General features: G+C 32.5%; 2 protein-coding genes and 1 long non-coding RNA gene across 3 annotated transcripts; 1 reads left to right on the forward strand and 2 right to left on the reverse strand.

Annotated features, from left to right (window-relative positions):
• Positions 1-384: 384 nt before the first annotated feature.
• LOC106305389 lies at positions 385-985 on the forward strand. Its single transcript, XM_013741767.1, has one exon. The coding sequence runs from the start codon at positions 473-475 to the stop codon at positions 983-985; it is 513 nt and encodes a 170-aa protein (XP_013597221.1). The 5' UTR covers positions 385-472.
• A 5,477-nt stretch (positions 986-6,462) lies between these two features.
• Positions 6,463-8,540, reverse strand: LOC106304557 (transcription factor MYB108). The gene is given in 4 exon segments (XM_013740956.1): positions 6,463-7,082; positions 7,085-7,259; positions 7,480-7,609; positions 8,251-8,540. Coding segments are annotated over 4 exon segments (978 nt in total). The 5' UTR covers positions 8,426-8,540; the 3' UTR covers positions 6,463-6,584.
• An 8,474-nt stretch (positions 8,541-17,014) lies between these two features.
• Positions 17,015-18,239, reverse strand: LOC106304607. Its single transcript, XR_001262784.1, has 3 exons — positions 17,949-18,239; positions 17,792-17,868; positions 17,015-17,284 (listed from the first exon to the last, which is right to left on the reverse strand). It is a non-coding gene; the product is annotated as an uncharacterized LOC106304607 (long non-coding RNA).
• Between the last annotated feature and the right edge of the window lie 1,500 nt (positions 18,240-19,739).

A 19,739-nucleotide genomic window follows, 5' to 3' on the forward strand; every position in this document is an offset into this window, starting at 1 on the left:
CCCCCCCCCCCCAACCCCAACCAAGTTTATCATATATATAGACCTTACTACATGTATAAGAAACTAGTGAACATTAGTTCTTTAGATCTCTAAGCAGTGTATGGTTATTATTAACTCAAATTAGTTATGTGTGATTGGTGAAGGTCACCCCTTCACCATCTTGTTATCTATTTAGTATTGTAACTGGCTTACGTGCAATATGAGAGAAAACTACAAAACCATAAGCTAACAAAAAAAAAAAGGTATTAGAACAAGAAAAGGATATCCTTTAGGTAATGTATATAATAAATAAATAAAAAGACAAAAAGAGGAGTTTCATTTTGCAAGGTAAAAGACACGAGAGAGATCCTCTTAGAACGCATATTCCCAAATTTGCACAACATCTTAAACACATTAAAAGTACCAAAAGACAATTTCGAAAACCTCTTCTCCTCAAAAACATACTTAACTCTTATCCAATAATATCGTCGTCATGGTGGCAGAAGCCATGAGAATCAAGGCAGAGGTGTACCACGGAGACAAGACATGCAGAGAGATATTCGGCTCCCTTTTGTCCCAGATCGGTTTACCAAACCGGCTCCTAAGTAACCAGGAGATCGAAGAATGCGGATACGTGAAGGACACGGGTTTCGTGTGGCTAAAGCACAAGAAGAAGAACAAAGACGATAAAAAGAGACATCAAGACTCGTTTAGATTCGGTAACGTCATGGTGTGTTTCGAAGATGAGGTCACTGCTTATTTCCAGCCGAACACGATCAAGAAACTCACTGGGGTTAAGGCCAAGGAGTTCGTGGTCTGGATCTCGCTCGGTGAGATTCACGTAAACCGTCCCTCTGGTTTGATTACCTTCAAGACACAGGTCGGTTTATTGTCTAAGTCGTTGCCTTTGTCGGTTTTTGAAGACGTTCAAGGTAAACATGATGTTATGGAGAAGCCTAAACAGGATCAACAAAAATTCAACGATCCCAAAATCTATTTGTACTAATAGGAAACAAAGTAAATGTATATATTTTTCTTCAAAAAAAAAGAAGTAAATGTATATATATGTATCTTTAATTTTTATTCATATGTATTTAACAAAAAAAACTTGAAGAAAATGCAATATAAACATTTACATATAGAGCCTAATTACATGATATCAGATTCAAATTTTCATTTTGGCGAAAATGGATAAAGAGAAATTGAATCGCGCGAGAGTTGAACAACAAAAGTATGATGGGGAAGAAGAACAGAGCATCTTCCCGCTTTGACTAATTTAGAGCCAAGGCCCATATATGATATCCACAGATGAATGAGAAGCTTTTGTTTATTTTAGGCCCAAGACCCATAAATGTTATCAACAAAGATGGATAGGAACTTTTATATTGATAAGAGTAAAAATAGAGTTTAATGAGAAAGTTCAAAGTAGTGGATGGGTCCGACACAGTACCGGCCCTGGGGTAAAGCTGGTAAAGCACCAGCTTTAGGCGCCACAAAATATATAGATAAGGGAAATCATTAACGAAAAAACAAGTTGGTCTAGTGGCTTTTAGCGACTTTCTATCTCTGTCTCGCCCTGTGTTCGACTCCTTCATATCACATTTTATTAATATGTTTTTTGTATATGGACCAAGTTGGTTTTTTGTTTTAGGCACCAAGAAATGACGGGCCGGGCCTGGTCCGACATATAATTAAGAGAAACGGAAGAGGTTAAACGGTATAGGTCGTCAACGAAAATGAAGGACTCAAATAGTCTATGTGATGGCGTGGACGAAGAGATTGACAAAGAATTGAGCCTGGAAATTTTAAATAAGCAGTGGGCCAAATACATTGTGCTCTAAACTTAAAAATGGGCTGTACATGTTTATTTGGAGTGAATTAAAATCCAATTTGACGTGGCAAGTTATTGTTCTCTGATTGGTTGATTTTTTAATCTGAAGTTGCAGTTCCCTCTATTGAATAAATCATTTTTAATATTGTAAGATATGCAAGGGTGGTTCTTGAAACACTAATAGACAAAAGTAGTTAAACTTAATGATCAAAAATTCAGTATGCGGTAATTCAGAGAAAGATTTAGTTCCAAATTGATGGGACGAAGATATGATTAATTTTCTTTTGGAAACATGGTAACAATGGCAAACCTACACCCTTTTTTTGTCTTCAACTTTTACAGACTCATACCGACTCTTTAAACCAAACCGGGAGATATTAATCTATATGAACGACAAAAGATGGTTGCTTCTTGATACTGCGTGCTAGGCCAAACCTACACTTTCAATAAGAAATTAGAAGAAAACCCTCCCTCATCAGGCCATCACTTATCACTGTTGCAGGTTTATTCTGAACTTCAAAAATTTCCTTTCGGTGCATTAAACCTTTTTAAATATCTCTAATTAGGTCACAGGTTTATATATAAAGGAAATAATTTATTGTGTACTTATAAACATTAAAATTTTTACTATACCATTAAACAATTTTTTTTTGATATAGCTGATCTAATCGGTTCCGGAAAGAACACACTAGCTTTTCTATTACACTATCTAATCCGAGTTTGAAATGCCTTTCGACTGATAGGGTAAATCGATCGTTTGTTACCAGACTACCAAATAAACTGTCTGGATCGAAATCCAAACCTAGATTTTCCATATAACTGTAACTTTGTTTCAAGGGAGACTCAAACCCCAGAGAGAATAATCTAGCACGTTTTCAAGTCTCATCTACCACCTGACCAGAGTCTTACGGGCACAAAAATAGTAATTTCGGTTTGAACCACTTTTAAAAGGTTACAGTAGCCAGTATGTTCTCTTAAATATCTAGACGGTTTCCGGTTTAACTTGTTAATTTAACGTAACTATTGTCCAAAAAAACGTAACTATGTCCTAGTGTTAGTTCTATTGTAAATTCCAAACTAATAGTGCAGTTAGATAAGTAAAATTTTAGTAAGCAAATAACTAAATAGGATTAGCAGAGATACGGAGTTATAACTTGGGATTCTTCCACCCATGAATTATTTTTGCCGTCTTGCTTCTTCTTGGGCCAACCTTATAATAAAATATTATATGTAGCCCTTACGTATACTGTATATACAAAATATATAATCGTCTAGGTATATACATTTACATACATGGAATACAAATATAATATCACAATCATGTATACTTGTATAGTATTGATGCATGCATATATTGGCGATAAATTATTAAAGGGAGTGGAAAGTGTCGTTGAGGAGAAGGATTTTGTCGTAACTCGGTAACTTTGTCTCAATGATTTGTTTCTTTGGTCACATCAGTTTCCCTATCTTCCTCAGGCAACTTAAGTTGCTTCTTTACTTCTTCAATTTTTTTGTCTCCCTTTTGGTATTTTCCATATGTTATTTTAATTGATTGATCATATTTTCACGTGCCTTTATATTCACGAGTATATGAAATACATTTCAATTGACATCTATGATAAAAACATTACGATAATCTTAATTAATAATCTCATGGTGCACGCGTGACTTTTCTTTGTCTGCAAGAGGACTCTCTACAAGAAGATTCATGCCAGATGATATGATGTTTTTGCATAGGTCCAAAATATTTTTAGATCTTGTCCGACATTTTCCGAAGATTTCGCTTTCTCATCAATGCTGACCATGTGTCCGACATTTTGGTGGTATCAAGTGTTTTATTTGCCATAACCTCTGACGCTTATTCAAATGAGCATGAATGATTTTTTGTGACAAATATTTCTTGCAATGCACTTCAGATATATTAAGCCAAAAACCTTTTTTTTTTTTTTTTTTTTTTTTAAATATTAAGCCAAAAACCTAGTTGTTAAATGGGTCAGAAGATGATTTTAAGAAGAAAATACTAGTAAATGAGTGTTAAAACACGACACATGATTTAAATTTAGGCGTAAGTTTTTCTTTTCAAATCTTTTTGTCAACATACGTGTATGAGTTTTCTCAATAGACAGAATTCATGTCAAATGTGTGAAAACATACAATAATATAATCTTTTTTTTTTCCTTAAAGACAAACACAAAATTATACATATATATTTATTTATACATGCATCTCTATATATAGCTACGTCCGTGTGTGTATTGACCATATCTCTTTATAAAATGTATAATTCATGCAAAACACTCTCTATCTTTCTCACTCAAGTTATGGGTGTATTTGAAAGCCTTTCACGGATTGAAGAACCATCAAAATGTCATGATCAAGGTATACACACAAACACACGATTAGTTAGTTATAGTTAGTTATGTCTATCAATCTGTCATTGACTTATGTAGTGGCATAATTTTTATAGGACAAAAAGGCTATTTCAAGAAGAAGAAGAAGAAGGTGATCGTAACTTGTTCTTCTTCATGATCAAATTAACGACTCTATCTTATCCTGAGCTTCCTTTTTTTTTTAAATTAAGTATACTTCTACTGTTTTTTCTTGACCTTGTAAGACCTTTTCTCTACCCTTTTCTGTCTTCTTACTATTTCCATCTTCTTGGTTTCTCGGTTATGTCCAGTTTCTACATTAGTTGATTGTCTCTGCTAAATCGATGAAGATTTTGTAGTAACTCATAGGTTCGTATTTTGTCTCCTTTATTTGTCCCTCTTGAGCTTCCTAAACTTCTCCACTAATCTCTTGTACTATGTATTGTTTTAATTAAGAGATCAAGGAGTTTCTTGTAAACACGTTATAATGCAAAAAATAACAATTGTAACATTTTTTTTGTTTAACAATTGTAACATTAATTAGTTTGATATTAATTTTGTTATTCCTTTTCATTTTGTTTCACATATGTATTTGGGTTGTTTTGGGAGTTTTTGGTTCAAATTCAGATAGTGTAATTATCGCAATTACATAAGCGATTAACACTTTTACTGCATATATGAAAACAATCTGAATTAAATAGCTTGGTTAGCGTAATATATATATATATGAGTAGTGTGGAGATGAGCTAAAAATGTAAAGAAAGAGTGAAAAAGAGTCCGAGATACTAAAGTATGGAAGGTCTAGCGAAACCATCCGTTGAATAAAACACCAAAAGAACCATATGTACCATTTCAGGTCAATTTATATAATTTGATTGGGTTTTATCTGTTCTGTTTTTTTTTTCCCGGGGGGNAGCATATAAACTTGTTGTAATTCAACAAAAAATTTACTGTATGAATTTTATATAAGTGAAATACCCTAAATTGAAATTTGTAATACTTTTCATATATTTTGGGTACCCTTATATTTTTCATCCTAAACATCTACAAAATTAACTATGATTGAAATCGCAGTAGACAAAATCAAACTATGCCTCCTTACTTCTCGACGGGTTATTATATCATTTAGCCAGGAATAACCATATGATTATACAAACGGCAGTATAATGTTTTATCAACTATTGGTAGCTAGTATTATATATTTAGATATACTATACAGTCTATATATACTTATAAAAGAGTTGCAGATAGGAAGACGACATCGGCTGGATGACGTGTTACAATGTAAGGAAGGTATATTCTGGATAATGGTGGGATCGTCCGTACAATAATGGTGTTCAATCAAAAATTCAGATTAAAAAAGGAGGAAAAACTCGCTATTCACCTAGGTACTCATTCATTATCGTTTGCACGCGTTAATGGTGGAATTTTCATCACTAACCAAATATTTTAATCAATAACTAAGTTAATAATTATTACATTCTCCCAAGAATCAATAACTAAGTTAATAGTTATTTTAATCAATAACTAAGTTAACTAAGTTAATAATAGTCCCCTTAAAACTAAGGCATTCACCACTAAGACATTGCCATGTGGACATACGATAATAAAAACAAAAAGCAAAGTTTGGATTGTCTACTTTTGAACCCTAAGCCTTTCACACATCTAGGTCCCCTTTTTCCATATACAGGTCCCATGGATATCAAGACATGCTTCCTAAAAGCATCATAATAAGATCATGATTGATGGGGTTCTTAGAGATGAGATTCTTAGCGTAATTTAAGAACCGTATTTAAGAACCGGTTCTTAATTTTTTTATTTGTTAAAGTTAAGAACCAGTTATTAAATTACGTTAAGAACCCTACCCCTAAGAACTCCCGTTAATTATGCTTTTAGATATTTGGATTATCCATTTTTCTCATGTATCATGCCAAAGTCATTATAATATATATTTTTTGCTTGCTTCTGTGACATATACTGAGTTAGTTAAGTTGTAAGAAACATGGTGGAACCAATTATGCATGGTTTCCTTGGGAAAACATATATAATGAAATGAGCTCTTTTTTTTATCAAAAATAAAACTCATTTCATTATAAGTTTCCATGAAAGAAATCTTCAAATACTTTTTCAGTTTCAGAAAACCTTTCAAATAAATGGACAAAAGATAAAAAGGAGACTTAGTTAGTATACTTTGATTCCTATTTTTTTTTAATTATGAGCATAATTATAATGTAGTATCAAAATCCCAAAATAAACGCGAACCAATCAAAATAACTCCAAAAATATATATGAAACCCTCCTTTTTCAAATATAAGTTTTTTTTTTCCTTTAACACCAATTTCTTTCACACACTAGTTAATCCACTTCACTATTCTTTTTTCTTTATAGATAATTATTTTGTCTATTCAGAAGCTTCTATTGTTGAGGAGCTGTTGTTGTTGTTGCTGCTGCTGTAAGAGCCAAAAGTCTTCATCACTTCCAATGTTCCAGAAACTGTCCGAATAAGAAGGTATCATTCCATTAATATTTTCAAACAAGTTGGGATAGCTCTGCTCCTGCATATCCCCTAAACCTCCGTTTAATAATCCACTTTTATCATCCAGGTAGTTTTGCGATGGCAACAGGATTTGTGGACCCACCAAACTCTGATCCGGATCAAAACTAGTTATAATCTTTCCCACTTCACTGCCTATATTATACTCCGTCAAACCGGACGCCGGAGATACTGTCACGCTTGAAGTTCCCGACGTGACGTAACCATTAGGGTTGTTCGTTAAACCCAAATGGTCTATGCTGGTATTGTTGTTGTTGGCTCCGTCGTCGTATGACGTGATCACGAACTGATCTGTGGTGGTGGTGACACAAAACTTGGCAGCAGAACCAGTGGTGGATGAAGCGGAGGCGCGGCTTGGATCCGCTCTACTAGACGAGGCATCCAAAGATACCTCATGGTGTCTTTAAACTGTTGACTGTTGACGTCGCATCTAAGCTGTTTCGCATGCTTTTGCACACGTGTTCTCCAGTAGTTTTTAATCTCGTTATCTGTTCTTCCTGGTAAATATTGTGCAATCTTAGACCATCTGAAATCACAAGAAAATATATTGTATTAGTGACTAAAGTTGTGAGGAAATTCTTGTTTAGTAGAAAATAACCAATCTTCCAATTCTTGTAAGCAGGAAATAAAATGAATTGATGACTAAAGACGCGACGTGATCTTATTATATTCATGATAATCAATCTTTGTGACCGAATTCTTGTAAATACAATTGATCTAGGACTTGTTTTAAATTAGAAAAGTACCTATTGCCCCAACGGGAGTGAAGTTCAAGAATTAAGAGTTGTTCTTCAAGGGTTATGTTTCCACGGCGGATGTCTGGCCGGAGATAGTTCAACCACCGTAATCTACAGCTTTTTCCGGTTCTTTTGAGACCTATTTAAAATCGGAAGATACTAATTGCTTAGACATAGTCATCATGTACACGTATACTGTATGCTGTTTTCATACCCAAAAAACTCATCATAATGATCATATTTTGTAAACTTTCGAATAATATGGACCGTTGCTATGAGGCAAATTGTATAAAGGGTATTTTTCTCCATTAAACTTTCTGTCATTGCGTTAGTGCTCTTCCCCTATAGATGTTGATCATTTATTAGCATTAGTTTTTTATACGCGAATATAGTTACTTTATCAAAAACCTAGAGTTTGGTTAAATTATTGAATCCATACTGAGATTCGAAAATACTTATAACTGATCCCCATTACTCATTAGGTACTTTTCATTTGTGCACACAACGTAAACCTCATTTTCTTGAAATTTTGAAGCAATTGTTTTATTTATCAGCACAAAAATGGAGTAGCGAATTGGTTCAAAAATCAAAAACACACATGGAGATCGAGATATAACAAGAAAATAACAAAACGTAACAATAAATTTAATAAGCTTATGCAACTTGTGATAATTTAGCTTTTTATTAATTTTTAATTAGGAACACATTCATACACGCGGATGAACATGTTAATCTGAGTGTTTATACGTGTAATAGTAGATGGACGGTAGTGTATCATACCGGCGCAACGAGCTAGAGAGTTCCATCGGCCTTCTCCAAGAGTAGAAATGTAATTGCTGAGCTTGAAATCTTCCTCAACCGTCCATGGACCTCTCCTCAGGTCCATTTCGTCATCCACGTTGTTCTCGAAGTCTCCCATGTTCTTATTGATCTCAAAGCTTCTTTTGCCGTCCATATTGAAAGAGAGAGACCCACAAAGAGAAATCCAAAGAGATCGAGACTTTGTACCTTTTCTCTGTTTGTCTTAACTGAGAGAGAAACACTTTTTGTTGGAGTTATGTGCAGAGAGAGAAGGGGTGTATCCACAGGGAAAGATGCAGAAGTTGATTGGTTTTTATAGATGAATAAAAAATAATAATATCTTTTAAAGAAAAGCTTGCTTCTTTAAACTATTTGCAACATGTGGAAAGAGGCATAAACGGCCGCAATATAAGAATTTTGTTTCCAATAATATTATTATAAAAGCAAGAATTTCATAATATGATCCCAATTATTCAAGTTCTATACAAAATACAAAATACATGAGCAAAAAAAATACGTTAATATTATTGTTTTTTCAACTTCTATACAAAATACATGAGCAAAAAATATTTCCCATTTTAGTTGATCAACCTGTGTTTTTAAGAGTGCATTAAACCATACATCAAGAAATGTTCATCTTATTGAACCGCGTTGCGAGGAAGTGTTCATCATCAGGATCTTTGTCGATTAGAGATCAGATACCACATGATTATAGTTTGATAAACTTAGCAAGTAATTTATACTTGGAGTTACAAATTCGTCAACATTAAACTATATATGCTGCTAAATAATTTATTCCCAAACAGTTTATATGATGCTCCTTGTTTTAGATTTATGTTTTGTTCTCTATGCTTCTGGTAGCTAAATTTTAGATAGCACATACATATAGAATCTTCTAAAACGCTTATTTCACATGTTATCGTTGTTAGAAACCTAGAATATACATTGGAAAAAATGAAGATACCTAAAAACAATGTATTTGGGACACTGAAGTATTTATTTAGTTTATGTTTGTTTTGAGTTGCATCTAACATTAAAATAATTTTTAGAAATTGGAAGCTAATACAAGTATGATATAATATTCCAAGGCTATTCAAGTGGAGAATGTTTTGGATTGAAAAGTAAAATTCATTTCGGAATGAGTCAGAAACAAAAAATGATTATGATAAAAGAATTATTATATTGTATCGGAAATAAAAATACACTGAATACTATTATAAAGATATAGACAATCTACTACATATTACCAAATGTTGAGATAAACACCCGATAAAATTCAATGTAATTTTTGTGTTAGTTAAATAGACAGAACCGGTCCTTGATGGAACCTGAGGAAGCTTCGGGCCGCCAGAGAACATCTTCTTTAACGGCCTTGTTTTAACAGAAAGTTCTTAATAGCATTAGCAGTTTGGGTATACTGTATGTCACAAAGGTTCAGCCTTAAGGGTTTGATTCCCTTTGAAAAAGTAGGCCACATTCTTTTATTTTTGTTTCTAGCCATATATTTACCAGGACATGCTCGGTAGATAGATAGATAACAGTACTCTAGTTCGTGAGAAGAAAACACTCTAGGAAAAAAGAAACAATAACATAATAAACCTTAATTATAACAAGTATATATGTTAACCTCTAACAAAATTAAATGATGGCAACTCCAATCAGGGAGACTAGAAAATGTAATTCTATGAGGTTGATCTTTAGATTTCGTCACAGAAGATCTTGATCATAATCGAAATAAGACAACCATTTTTGAATAATAAACTATGTAAACAGTTTTGCACACAAAAAAAAAAACTATCTGAAATAGTAATAAAATATCTAATTTGACTCGGTCTCTCATTTTTCAATCACCCAACGCGTTATCCTAATGAACACATTTAAAGAATGCCGTAAATTGAACATTAGTTAAAGAATCGTGGTATGGATTGAAAAATGTCCTTCAGATTTATTAGTGTACTTAACTAGCACTTACTTAGGCACTAGAGCTTTAAATTAAAGGTTCACACTTGACTTCCTGCGTTTATCTCGCTTGTTGATATAATAAGTTGTATAACTTGTTTTCTATACGATTTAACCCTTGTATAAAAACTTTTTTTTTTCCAGTTTTAACTAAGTGGAAGCGCTACGTTGGACGATGGAGAGTATGTTTCAGCATTCAACATGTCAGAATTTTAGGACGGACTGCAAAGATTTGATCGCTATAATTAAGGAGTTCCATGCTTGGCCAAACTTTGCAACATGATTGGAAAAGATAGAGAATCTGAAGATATGCTTTCCGCACTTCAAGATCACTCACATCCCACGAGCGCAAAACCATATTTCGAACTTTTTAGCTAAGACTGCAAGGTCTTTCTATAGAGATTTATGTTTTATTGGTTGTTCTATTCCGGTCTGGCTAGTCAGACCACTTCAAGTTTGAGTAATAGAATAGTCTTTCATTTTCCAAAAACACATTTAATCAAAAATAGCATAACATTTGGATTTAAGATTTAATGATCATTGTTTAAGATTTAGTATTTAAGTAGTGGATTGAGTTTATAAATTACTTCTATAAAGAATTCATTAACATTTATGAATGATTTAAAAAGATTAATTTTGTCTTTTTCATAATAAATTTAAGGTTACGTGTAAATGATTATCATTTAAAAGTAAATTAAAAAATGGTATCAAATTAAAGATAAAGTTAGAATTCCGATCTACTCATATAATGAGTATATCATTTTCACGAGATTTTTTACGTTTTACTTACGTTTTACTTACGTTTTATACTTCTGCTATTCTCCCTTCTCATAAAAATCTTAATTCGTCCACATTATTTTTGTGTAGCCCACCTTTATGCAGATGTGCATTTAAAATATTTTAGGACAATATTTTTTTGGTAAAATACTAAAATATTCTAGGACAGTATTTTATTTTGGTAAAAGACTTTTAGGACAATAATAACGTTTAAGTAATTTTTTCTGAAATTAACCACATTACAAGATATTAAATCATCATTGCAGTATACATCTTTGAGATAGAGGTAAAATAACAGTAGATTATGATGACAGAGTTTTGGCTCTTGGGTAGCTGCAACCGGTATTGTCGGAGATAAGAGGTTAATTAATATACGTAACCGCAATTATCACATCAGTAGCGGTTAACAATTTAACAAAAAATATTAATGTTACTTTATAAGATAACCATGAAATATTACCAAAAAAAGAAAAACACCATAAGTGACATAAGTAAGAAGATGACTACACTAGGTGAATGGTAATTCAAGAAAATTTCTTTCTATCACATTTCATTATCTTCCTTGCACATGTTATTAAATACTCGCCCGTTTCGTTAAATTACATGTTTTGGAAAAAAAATTTGTTTCATAAAAATAGATTTTTTTCTATGAAAAATTATGATTTTTTTAAAAATTGATTGATTTTATTGAATTATTATTAGTTAAAAATTATTAAAAATTATAAAAAATGATAAATTTATTATAGTGATTAATGTGATTTTTTAATATATGTAAAAATACCAAAAAATCTATGTTTGCGACGAAACGAAGGGAATATATAATATATCTCTACACAAAAATGTGCATCGCAACTTTGTGCTAATTCGGGCCACCAAGACATATGGTCTAATAATCAACACGTACACACAACCAAAAAATATGGAGTCCTTATTAATCACTTTTATTTAATTGATTGATATTAAGAATTTTCTTTTCCCAGAAGTCTCTAATAATGATTGTTACAAACGACACTAATCTTAAATCTTAATAATATATTCTAATTTTAAATTATGAAAGCTAAACGCGTATTCTTTTGCGAAGCTTCCAACCTCTTTATTTATTCTCAAGAATAAATGCATTTGCAAACTATCCTGTTAAAGTATCATATGTAGGAAAAATTCTCTAAAGAATAAGATATACTCCCTCCGTTTCTAAAAGATCTATGTTTTAGAGTTTTCACACTTTTTAATAAAACATATTAAAACTTAGCTATAAATGCATAATTTTTTGTAATTTTATATTTTTTATATTTTTAAACCAATAAGATTTTAAGAAATGTAATTAATGTTCTTGAATTTCACAATTTTTCATTATTAGTTGACAAAAATTACATTAAAAATATAAAATATATATCTTTTTGAAACAAAATTTTTCTCTAGAAACAAAAATTTTCTCTAGAATATTGATCGGAGTAGTAGATATAAGATAAAAGTCACTTTCAGAACTCAGATATCCGTTAGACAGGACGAACGGCATTATTCGAGCATTCTCTAAACTTGGCACTTGGCAGGAGAATGGTTTTTTTATTTACAGCCACAATTAATGGTTAAGAAAGCAGTAAATTATATATTTTCGTGGTCAAAAGATAAAGATTATCCGTAAATTGGAAGTAAGAAAAATCTTGAAAGAGTCTTCAACACTATATATATGGGTTAGTATCAAATACGTAAACTATTAAAATAATATTGATGTTTTGACAAGATTAATCATCTGTCAAAACATCAATTCTATTATTTTTGTGGCCACTTTAAGTACTTTGCCAACTTTGAAATGAAACCATCTTGGCAAGTTAATTATGTACTTTTGTACGGCTAACCTTAACTCTCACTAGGTTACAATTTTAGTATTTTACCCGGGGTTTTTAACTTATGATTTGACATTTTTTGATTTTTTTTTACGTTTTTCAACTAAGAGACGGCTCTTATATCTCTTATTTAAGAGACGATTCTTATATCTTTTATTTAAGAGACGGTTATTAACTTTTCTTAGTTAAAATCTAAGAAAAGCTAAGGCCATCTTTATCGCTGAAACCGTTCCACCAGTTTCTTAGGTAAATTTTTTTTGGGGGTTTTTGCCAAAACTAACCCACAACTTGATTTTAACCCCAAACTTATACCCAAACTTGAATCAAATGCAAAACTAACATAAAAGCCTAGTGAAATTACAGCTCAGCCCCTTGTGACCAAACAAAAAAACAGAAGCCATTTTTACGAATATAGCCCTAGTAAATCGTCTGAGTCGTCTGAGATGCTGGAAGTCGTCTGGACGACTGAAGTGTAAGTCGTCTGGTACCGGTTTATTTTAAAAATAATTTATAAATCTTGTAAAAAAATATTTTGATGCGTGAAAAATAAAAATCAAGTAATTATAAACAGTTTTAAGTGATATAAATTAAGATATGATAAAATTGATTTGTTTTGAAGATAGATGAGTGGAAGTAGTGAATCATGAAATACTTTGGTTTAGGAGTTTGGCAAACATATGTTGTAGTATTGTATGTATTGTTAGGGTTAGATTTTGGAAAACTAAAATGTTTTTTTCAAAAATTAGTTTTCACCTATATGTGTTTATTTATGTGTATAGTAAACACTTTTCAAGTTTGATTTGATTTTATGAAGTCTTAATTATCTAATTAAAGACTTCATAAAATCAAATCAAACTTGAAAAGTGTTTACTATACACATAAATAAACACATATAGGTGAAAACTAATTTTTGAAAAAAACATTTTAGTTTTCCAAAATCTAACCCTAACAAAACATACAATACTACAACATATGTTTGCCAAACTCCTAAACCAAAGTATTTCATGATTCACTACTTCCACTCATCTATCTTCAAAACAAATCAATTTTATCATATCTTAATTTATATCACTTAAAACTGTTTATAATTACTTGATTTTTATTTTTCACGCATCAAAATATTTTTTTACAAGATTTATAAATTATTTTTAAAATAAACCGGTACCAGACGACTTACACTTCAGTCGTCCAGACGACTTCCAACATCTCAGACGACTCAGACGATTTACTGGGGATATATTCGTAAAAATGGCTTCTATTTTTTTGTTTGGTCACAAAGGGTTGAGCTGTAATTTCACTAGGCTTTTAGATAAGACATGGCTGATTTTTGTTTCTCCGACTGATTTAGTGATCATGAGCTGGCTGAGTTATTTAATCTACAGCTGACTTATTGGAGGTATTATGGCTGGTTTTCGTATTTTCAGCCGTAATGAGCTTGATTAACAGTAAACTCAGCTTAATTACAGCTGACCTATTAGCAAAAGATTAATTACTAGAATATCATTCATTTGACGGCTAAGTTATTTGAAAATACAGCAGGCTTAATGTTTTCCAGTCTAGTTTCTACTGATTTATTAGCGAAAGATTAATTAATGATATAGTATTCACCCTGCGAATGACTTACATTTGTAGTTATGGCTGATTTATTAAGGTGAGTTATAAGTTCGTTTTGTTGCTGCCTTACCGATTTTCCATGTCATCAAAATTTATTTTCCAAGTCATTATTAATATTACGACAGTCAAAATTAGGGTTTATGTTAAAGACGTCGTGTCTTGTTCTTCATCTTCATCTTCTTCTTCATCATCATCTTTTTCTTCTTCTTCTTCTTCATCTACCTTCTTCTTTTGATACCCATACCTGATATTTTGAAATATCTTCTTCATTTACTTTTATTTTCTCATTTTTATTATTTTCATTCATCTATTTCTGAAATCTTATGAATCCGGTAATTATTGTTTTCGCGACGACAAAGACATAAAATTGAGCTAGTTAAAAGGAAGGCGGAGAAACAAAGTAGGCAGAGAAGACGAAGTTGACGAAGAAGATGACAAATTTAAAAGCCGTTTTGATATGTTCGACGAATCGAACGATGCCTTATCTGAAGATGATAAATTCAGTTTATACAATGAGTCTCCAACACAAGACAAGGATTCACCAAGGCTACCTCATAAGAAGAGACCTCACAACATTTTGATGACTGGATCGAAAAGGAATCCATAGGTTAAGGTTGGAGTTATGTCAACGAATTGGATGAAATATCAGTTACTAATTCGTATTTTGGCTTAGTTATGTATAAAAAATGCATGAGTTATAACAACGAATTGGCTGAGTTATCAGTGACTAAAATTAATGTTTCGGTTGAGTTATGTATAATTATTGATGAGTTATGCTAACGAATTGGCTTAGTTATCAGTGACTAATTCATGTTGCTAACTTACTAGACGGGCATAGAGATTGTCGTCAGTATAGTGTCTCGAGATTAGCAAAAGTTATGTCTGATTATGTACAGATTCACACGCCTAGTAAAGGGAGCAATAATAATTGCACTTACACATGAGTTATATTTGCAATTAATACACCAATATAAATTATATTTACAACTGTCTAATTTGTGATTTCGATGAGAATGATAATCAATAGTCATAAGAATAACTAATTCGGCTGAGTTATGTATAAGAAATGCATGAGTTATGCCAACGAATTGGCTGAGTTATCAGTGACTAAAATTAATGTTTCGGTTGAGTTATGTATAATTATTGATGAGTTATGCTAACGAATTGGCTTAGTTATCAGTGACTAATTCATGTTGCTAACTTACTAGACGGGCATAGAGATTGTCGTCAGTATAGTGTCTCGAGATTAGCAAAAGTTATGTCTGATTATGTACAGATTCACACGCCTAGTAAAGGGAGCAATAATAATTGCACTTACACATGAGTTATATTTGCAATTTTTTTTTTTTTTGTCTGAAATAAACAAAAACAAAGCGAATCAATCGCGGACCGCCACGTGTCAGTGGAGCCCACGAACAGTACAAAAACTCTTCCAAAATCGGTCTTTATTTTGTGTCTTCTAACATCGACTCTTACCTTTTTGTGGGATCCGCAAACATAAAAATCCACAAGAACCCCTTTAAAACCCAACGATAATTATGTTCTAAAAGCCGTCTTTTATCTGAAATTAAGAATCCAGTTAAAAGATCGAGGTTAACGATGGTTTTACCATGTCGAGAACTACACGCGTAGCTTAGTTTAAAGCGAAACAAATTCATTTGAATCTAAATATGCATATTGAGCACATCTGAGTCTCTAGCACGTGGCCATGCATAACTTTGATCATCTTTTTCTCATGAACTTCAATTCCATTTGGTGGGTGAACATCATAATCTGATTTATGAACACTATTTTTTAGCATATATTATGTGTATGTGGTTTCATGTAAGTTATGTGATTAGGCCAACTGTTGAAACACTAAACTATATGTATGTGCCAAATTATACTTGTGGGCATCATTAGTAGGAACATTTGCAAAGGAAACATTTATAACCAAACACATTAGATAATACATTTTGCATGTTATGCTTTTAAAATATTAAGGAATAAACTATGGGAACATATCTATATGAAGAAAAGAGAAGTGAAAAGCTGCAACAATATTGCTTTCAAAATGTTTTAGCCGCTAAAATTATAAGTTTAAATATAGCATAGCAAAAATTTTAAAAACTATTTTTCTGTTGTGAAAGTAATGGAAAAGTCTCACTTTATTCATAACATAAAAGTTCATTATATAAGAGGTTACACCTAGGGATGTTAAAACGGGTTATCCAAGCCCGTTTAAGCCCTGCCCGTTTAGTGCCCTGCCCGTTTAGAACCCGTTAACTTCATGCCCATTTAGAACCCGTTTAACTGTGGCCCGTTTACAATTGTGATGCTCGTTTACCCGTTTAGACCCGTAAGCCCATTTATTTATTTTTTTGTCAATTTCTAATATTACAATTTAATTAATTTGTAATGATGTTAAACCTTATGCTTTTTTTTTTGTAGTGACAATGTTTTTAATTATTTATTTTATTGTTATTGTTTTCTTTTTTTTTAAATGCAATTTTAATTATCTTAAGATATGATTTTGTGCAAACTTATTAAAAACCTATTTTTAAATGCAGTTTTAATCATTTACATGCTCAATAACATGTAATAAACCTGATTTTAAAATCTGCAGTGTATCTCATACATATTTAAAATCTGCAAGTACATAAATCTGAAACTTAAAAAGTGAAATACAACAAACCATTGAGAATCTAAAAGCACATAAAGCTTCTGTCTGAAATTTAAAAAAAAACTGCAAACCATTTAGAAACAAGACATAGACCAACTTCATCCTCCTCTCTTAGTCTCAAACCAACGATCCCTACTCCATCTACATGAGCTTTGATCTGCGAAGAAAAAAGAAAATATTATTGCAGCCACACAAAAGAAAATGGGAAGCTCGGACGAGGGTGAATGTATTAGTGTTTACACGTTCTTCTCTATTAAAGACAGAAACAGGTCATGGTTAAACCAAAGAGGCCAAGCGCATGGTGTTATCAGCACCAAAATTCTCACAGAAAATGAATCAAATCTCACAAAAAGAAAAAACTAAACCTTTCTCCTGAACTAAGTAACAAAACGCTTGCAATAAAACTCAATTAATAGTCAAGGTTACCTCTTCACTCATGCTCATTCTCATGGCATGTTTGAAACTTAAATCGAACAAAACTAAAGTCATCTTGTCTACACAATTACAAAACTGCAAAAGAGAATTGTAATGAGACTAAATAATCACTACAAACAGGTTCCATTACTTCAAAATCCTATTAATGCTCATCAGAAAGAATCTTAATCCACACAAAACCAAAGAGACTCCATTACTAATGAGACTATGAGAGGTCTTATAAGCTTACCTGAAAGTGAAGATAACCCACCAAACACAACAAAAACCCTCACAGCAGAAACATACACTTCGAAGTTACCAAACCTCCTGCAACCCAGAATCAAAACCCAGATTAAATAAAACACCATCTTCTCCAAAAATAGATCACACGAAACAATGAAACTCACTTGAAGTATTAGGATTTAGGACGCTCACAGTCTCACAGGAACCAAAGTAGGCTGCAACCTATAATCAAAATTAGAAGAAAACAATTTCGAAATTAGATGTTTACCTTCTATTAGTGAAGAAGACGAAGAGACCCACAATATTGTTTCTCAAGTTCGATTCATATCATGTTTCTAAGTTTCACTTTCATCGAAACAGAGCTTAGAGGAGAAGAATTTGACGGCTGCGAGATTCTAATTTCTGAGATCAAAGGAAAGCATAATGATAATACAACGTCGTTTCACATATTCTGAAAAAAAAAATTAAACGAGCACCCTTTTATTTCGCGGGTACACCCGTTTAATAAACACGCTTAAAGAACCGACCCTGTATGAGCCCGTTAAGTATTTCTATATAAATAAACGGGTACGGGCTCTGCCCGTTTAGAATCCGCCCGTTAAAGCCCGCGGGCATCAGACCCGTTTCAACATCCCTAATTACACCGTCATAGATAAATGGAAATAGTACAAATCATAATCCAACTAGGAAAATGAAAACATAAAGACATAAACAAAATGAAAAGTTGGCCGAATCTCTCTTTCTTGGGCCGCCGATGGTATAATCTCTTGGTTATGAGCCATCCACAATCTAGTTCATAACACTCCCCCTTGGATGCCATAACCATTTAGAGCTTGTAATGTGCTTTAATGTTGTCTCATTAAAACCTTACCAGGAAAACCCAATTGGGACAAAACCATGGTGAAGGAAAAAGAGTACAACACACATTACTCTCTCTGATTTGGACATTACTGTCCAATTTTCTGTAATCCGTGGGTGATGAATATCTTGGGCAGAATATGCTTCGTCCTCGAACATGATAGTTGGTTCTTCTTTACCATCGGCCATGCCACAATCTGATCGAACATATTGAGTCATCGACCTCAAATACACACACACGAAATCTTGGATGATGTTGCTGTGATATGCGTGTACCACCATTTGTAAAACATAACCTGTCTGAAAACAAATCAACAAAACCAAATTCAACAAAACCAAATAAACCCTCTTTAGGTTGGTTAGTATAAAGTTAACCAAAATCAAAGGCTTCTTCATCGTCCTTCTTATGGACCAAACAGATCAGTGTCTAAAACAAGACTTCTGCATCGTCCATCTCAGGACTAAATGGACTTCTTTATCGTCCACCTTTGGACTGAATGGATCAGTGTCCAAAACAAGTGATCTTACGCCCTGTACTAGATAATGGGTGAGACTGGTCCATATTAAATCTCTTGAGTACCCTTTTCTGTATATACTATTTGATGCACAAGGATTTCATTGTTAATGTACTCAAGCTGTAATCCCAAACAAAACTTTGTTTTCCAAGATCTTTCATCTCAAACTCTTTCTTGAGATATTCAACTGTTTGAAAAATTGTATTTAGAGGTTACTAGGATATTCAGATCATATACTTTGATGATTATCAATATGTTTCTCGAGAACTTGCTGTACTTTCAGCTCAATACCCTCTAGTACTTTCATTATCCAGTGGACCATATAAATATGCAGTCACTACATCAACTTGCTGCAAGTCTAATTTTCTCTCTTATATAGCCAGACTTATGAGAAATCTAAAAGTAGTTGCATCCACCACATGGGAGTATGTCTCTTCATAATCTATTACTGGTCTTTGTGAGAACCCTTGTGCAACATCAGCTTTATATCTCATGATTTTTATTCCTCACAAGACCCATTTATATCCACTGGTTTTAACATCATATGGCGTCTTAATCATATGGCCAAATACGTCTTTCTTC

This window comes from Brassica oleracea, chromosome C7, assembly GCF_000695525.1.
Source record: "Brassica oleracea var. oleracea cultivar TO1000 chromosome C7, BOL, whole genome shotgun sequence".
Classification (NCBI taxonomy): domain Eukaryota; kingdom Viridiplantae; phylum Streptophyta; class Magnoliopsida; order Brassicales; family Brassicaceae; genus Brassica; species Brassica oleracea.

Bases quoted from the DNA above. Each gene is read 5' to 3' on its own strand.
- LOC106305389 (XM_013741767.1), top strand. From the start codon at position 473: ATGGTGGCAGAAGCCATGAGAATCAAGGCAGAGGTGTACCACGGAGAC.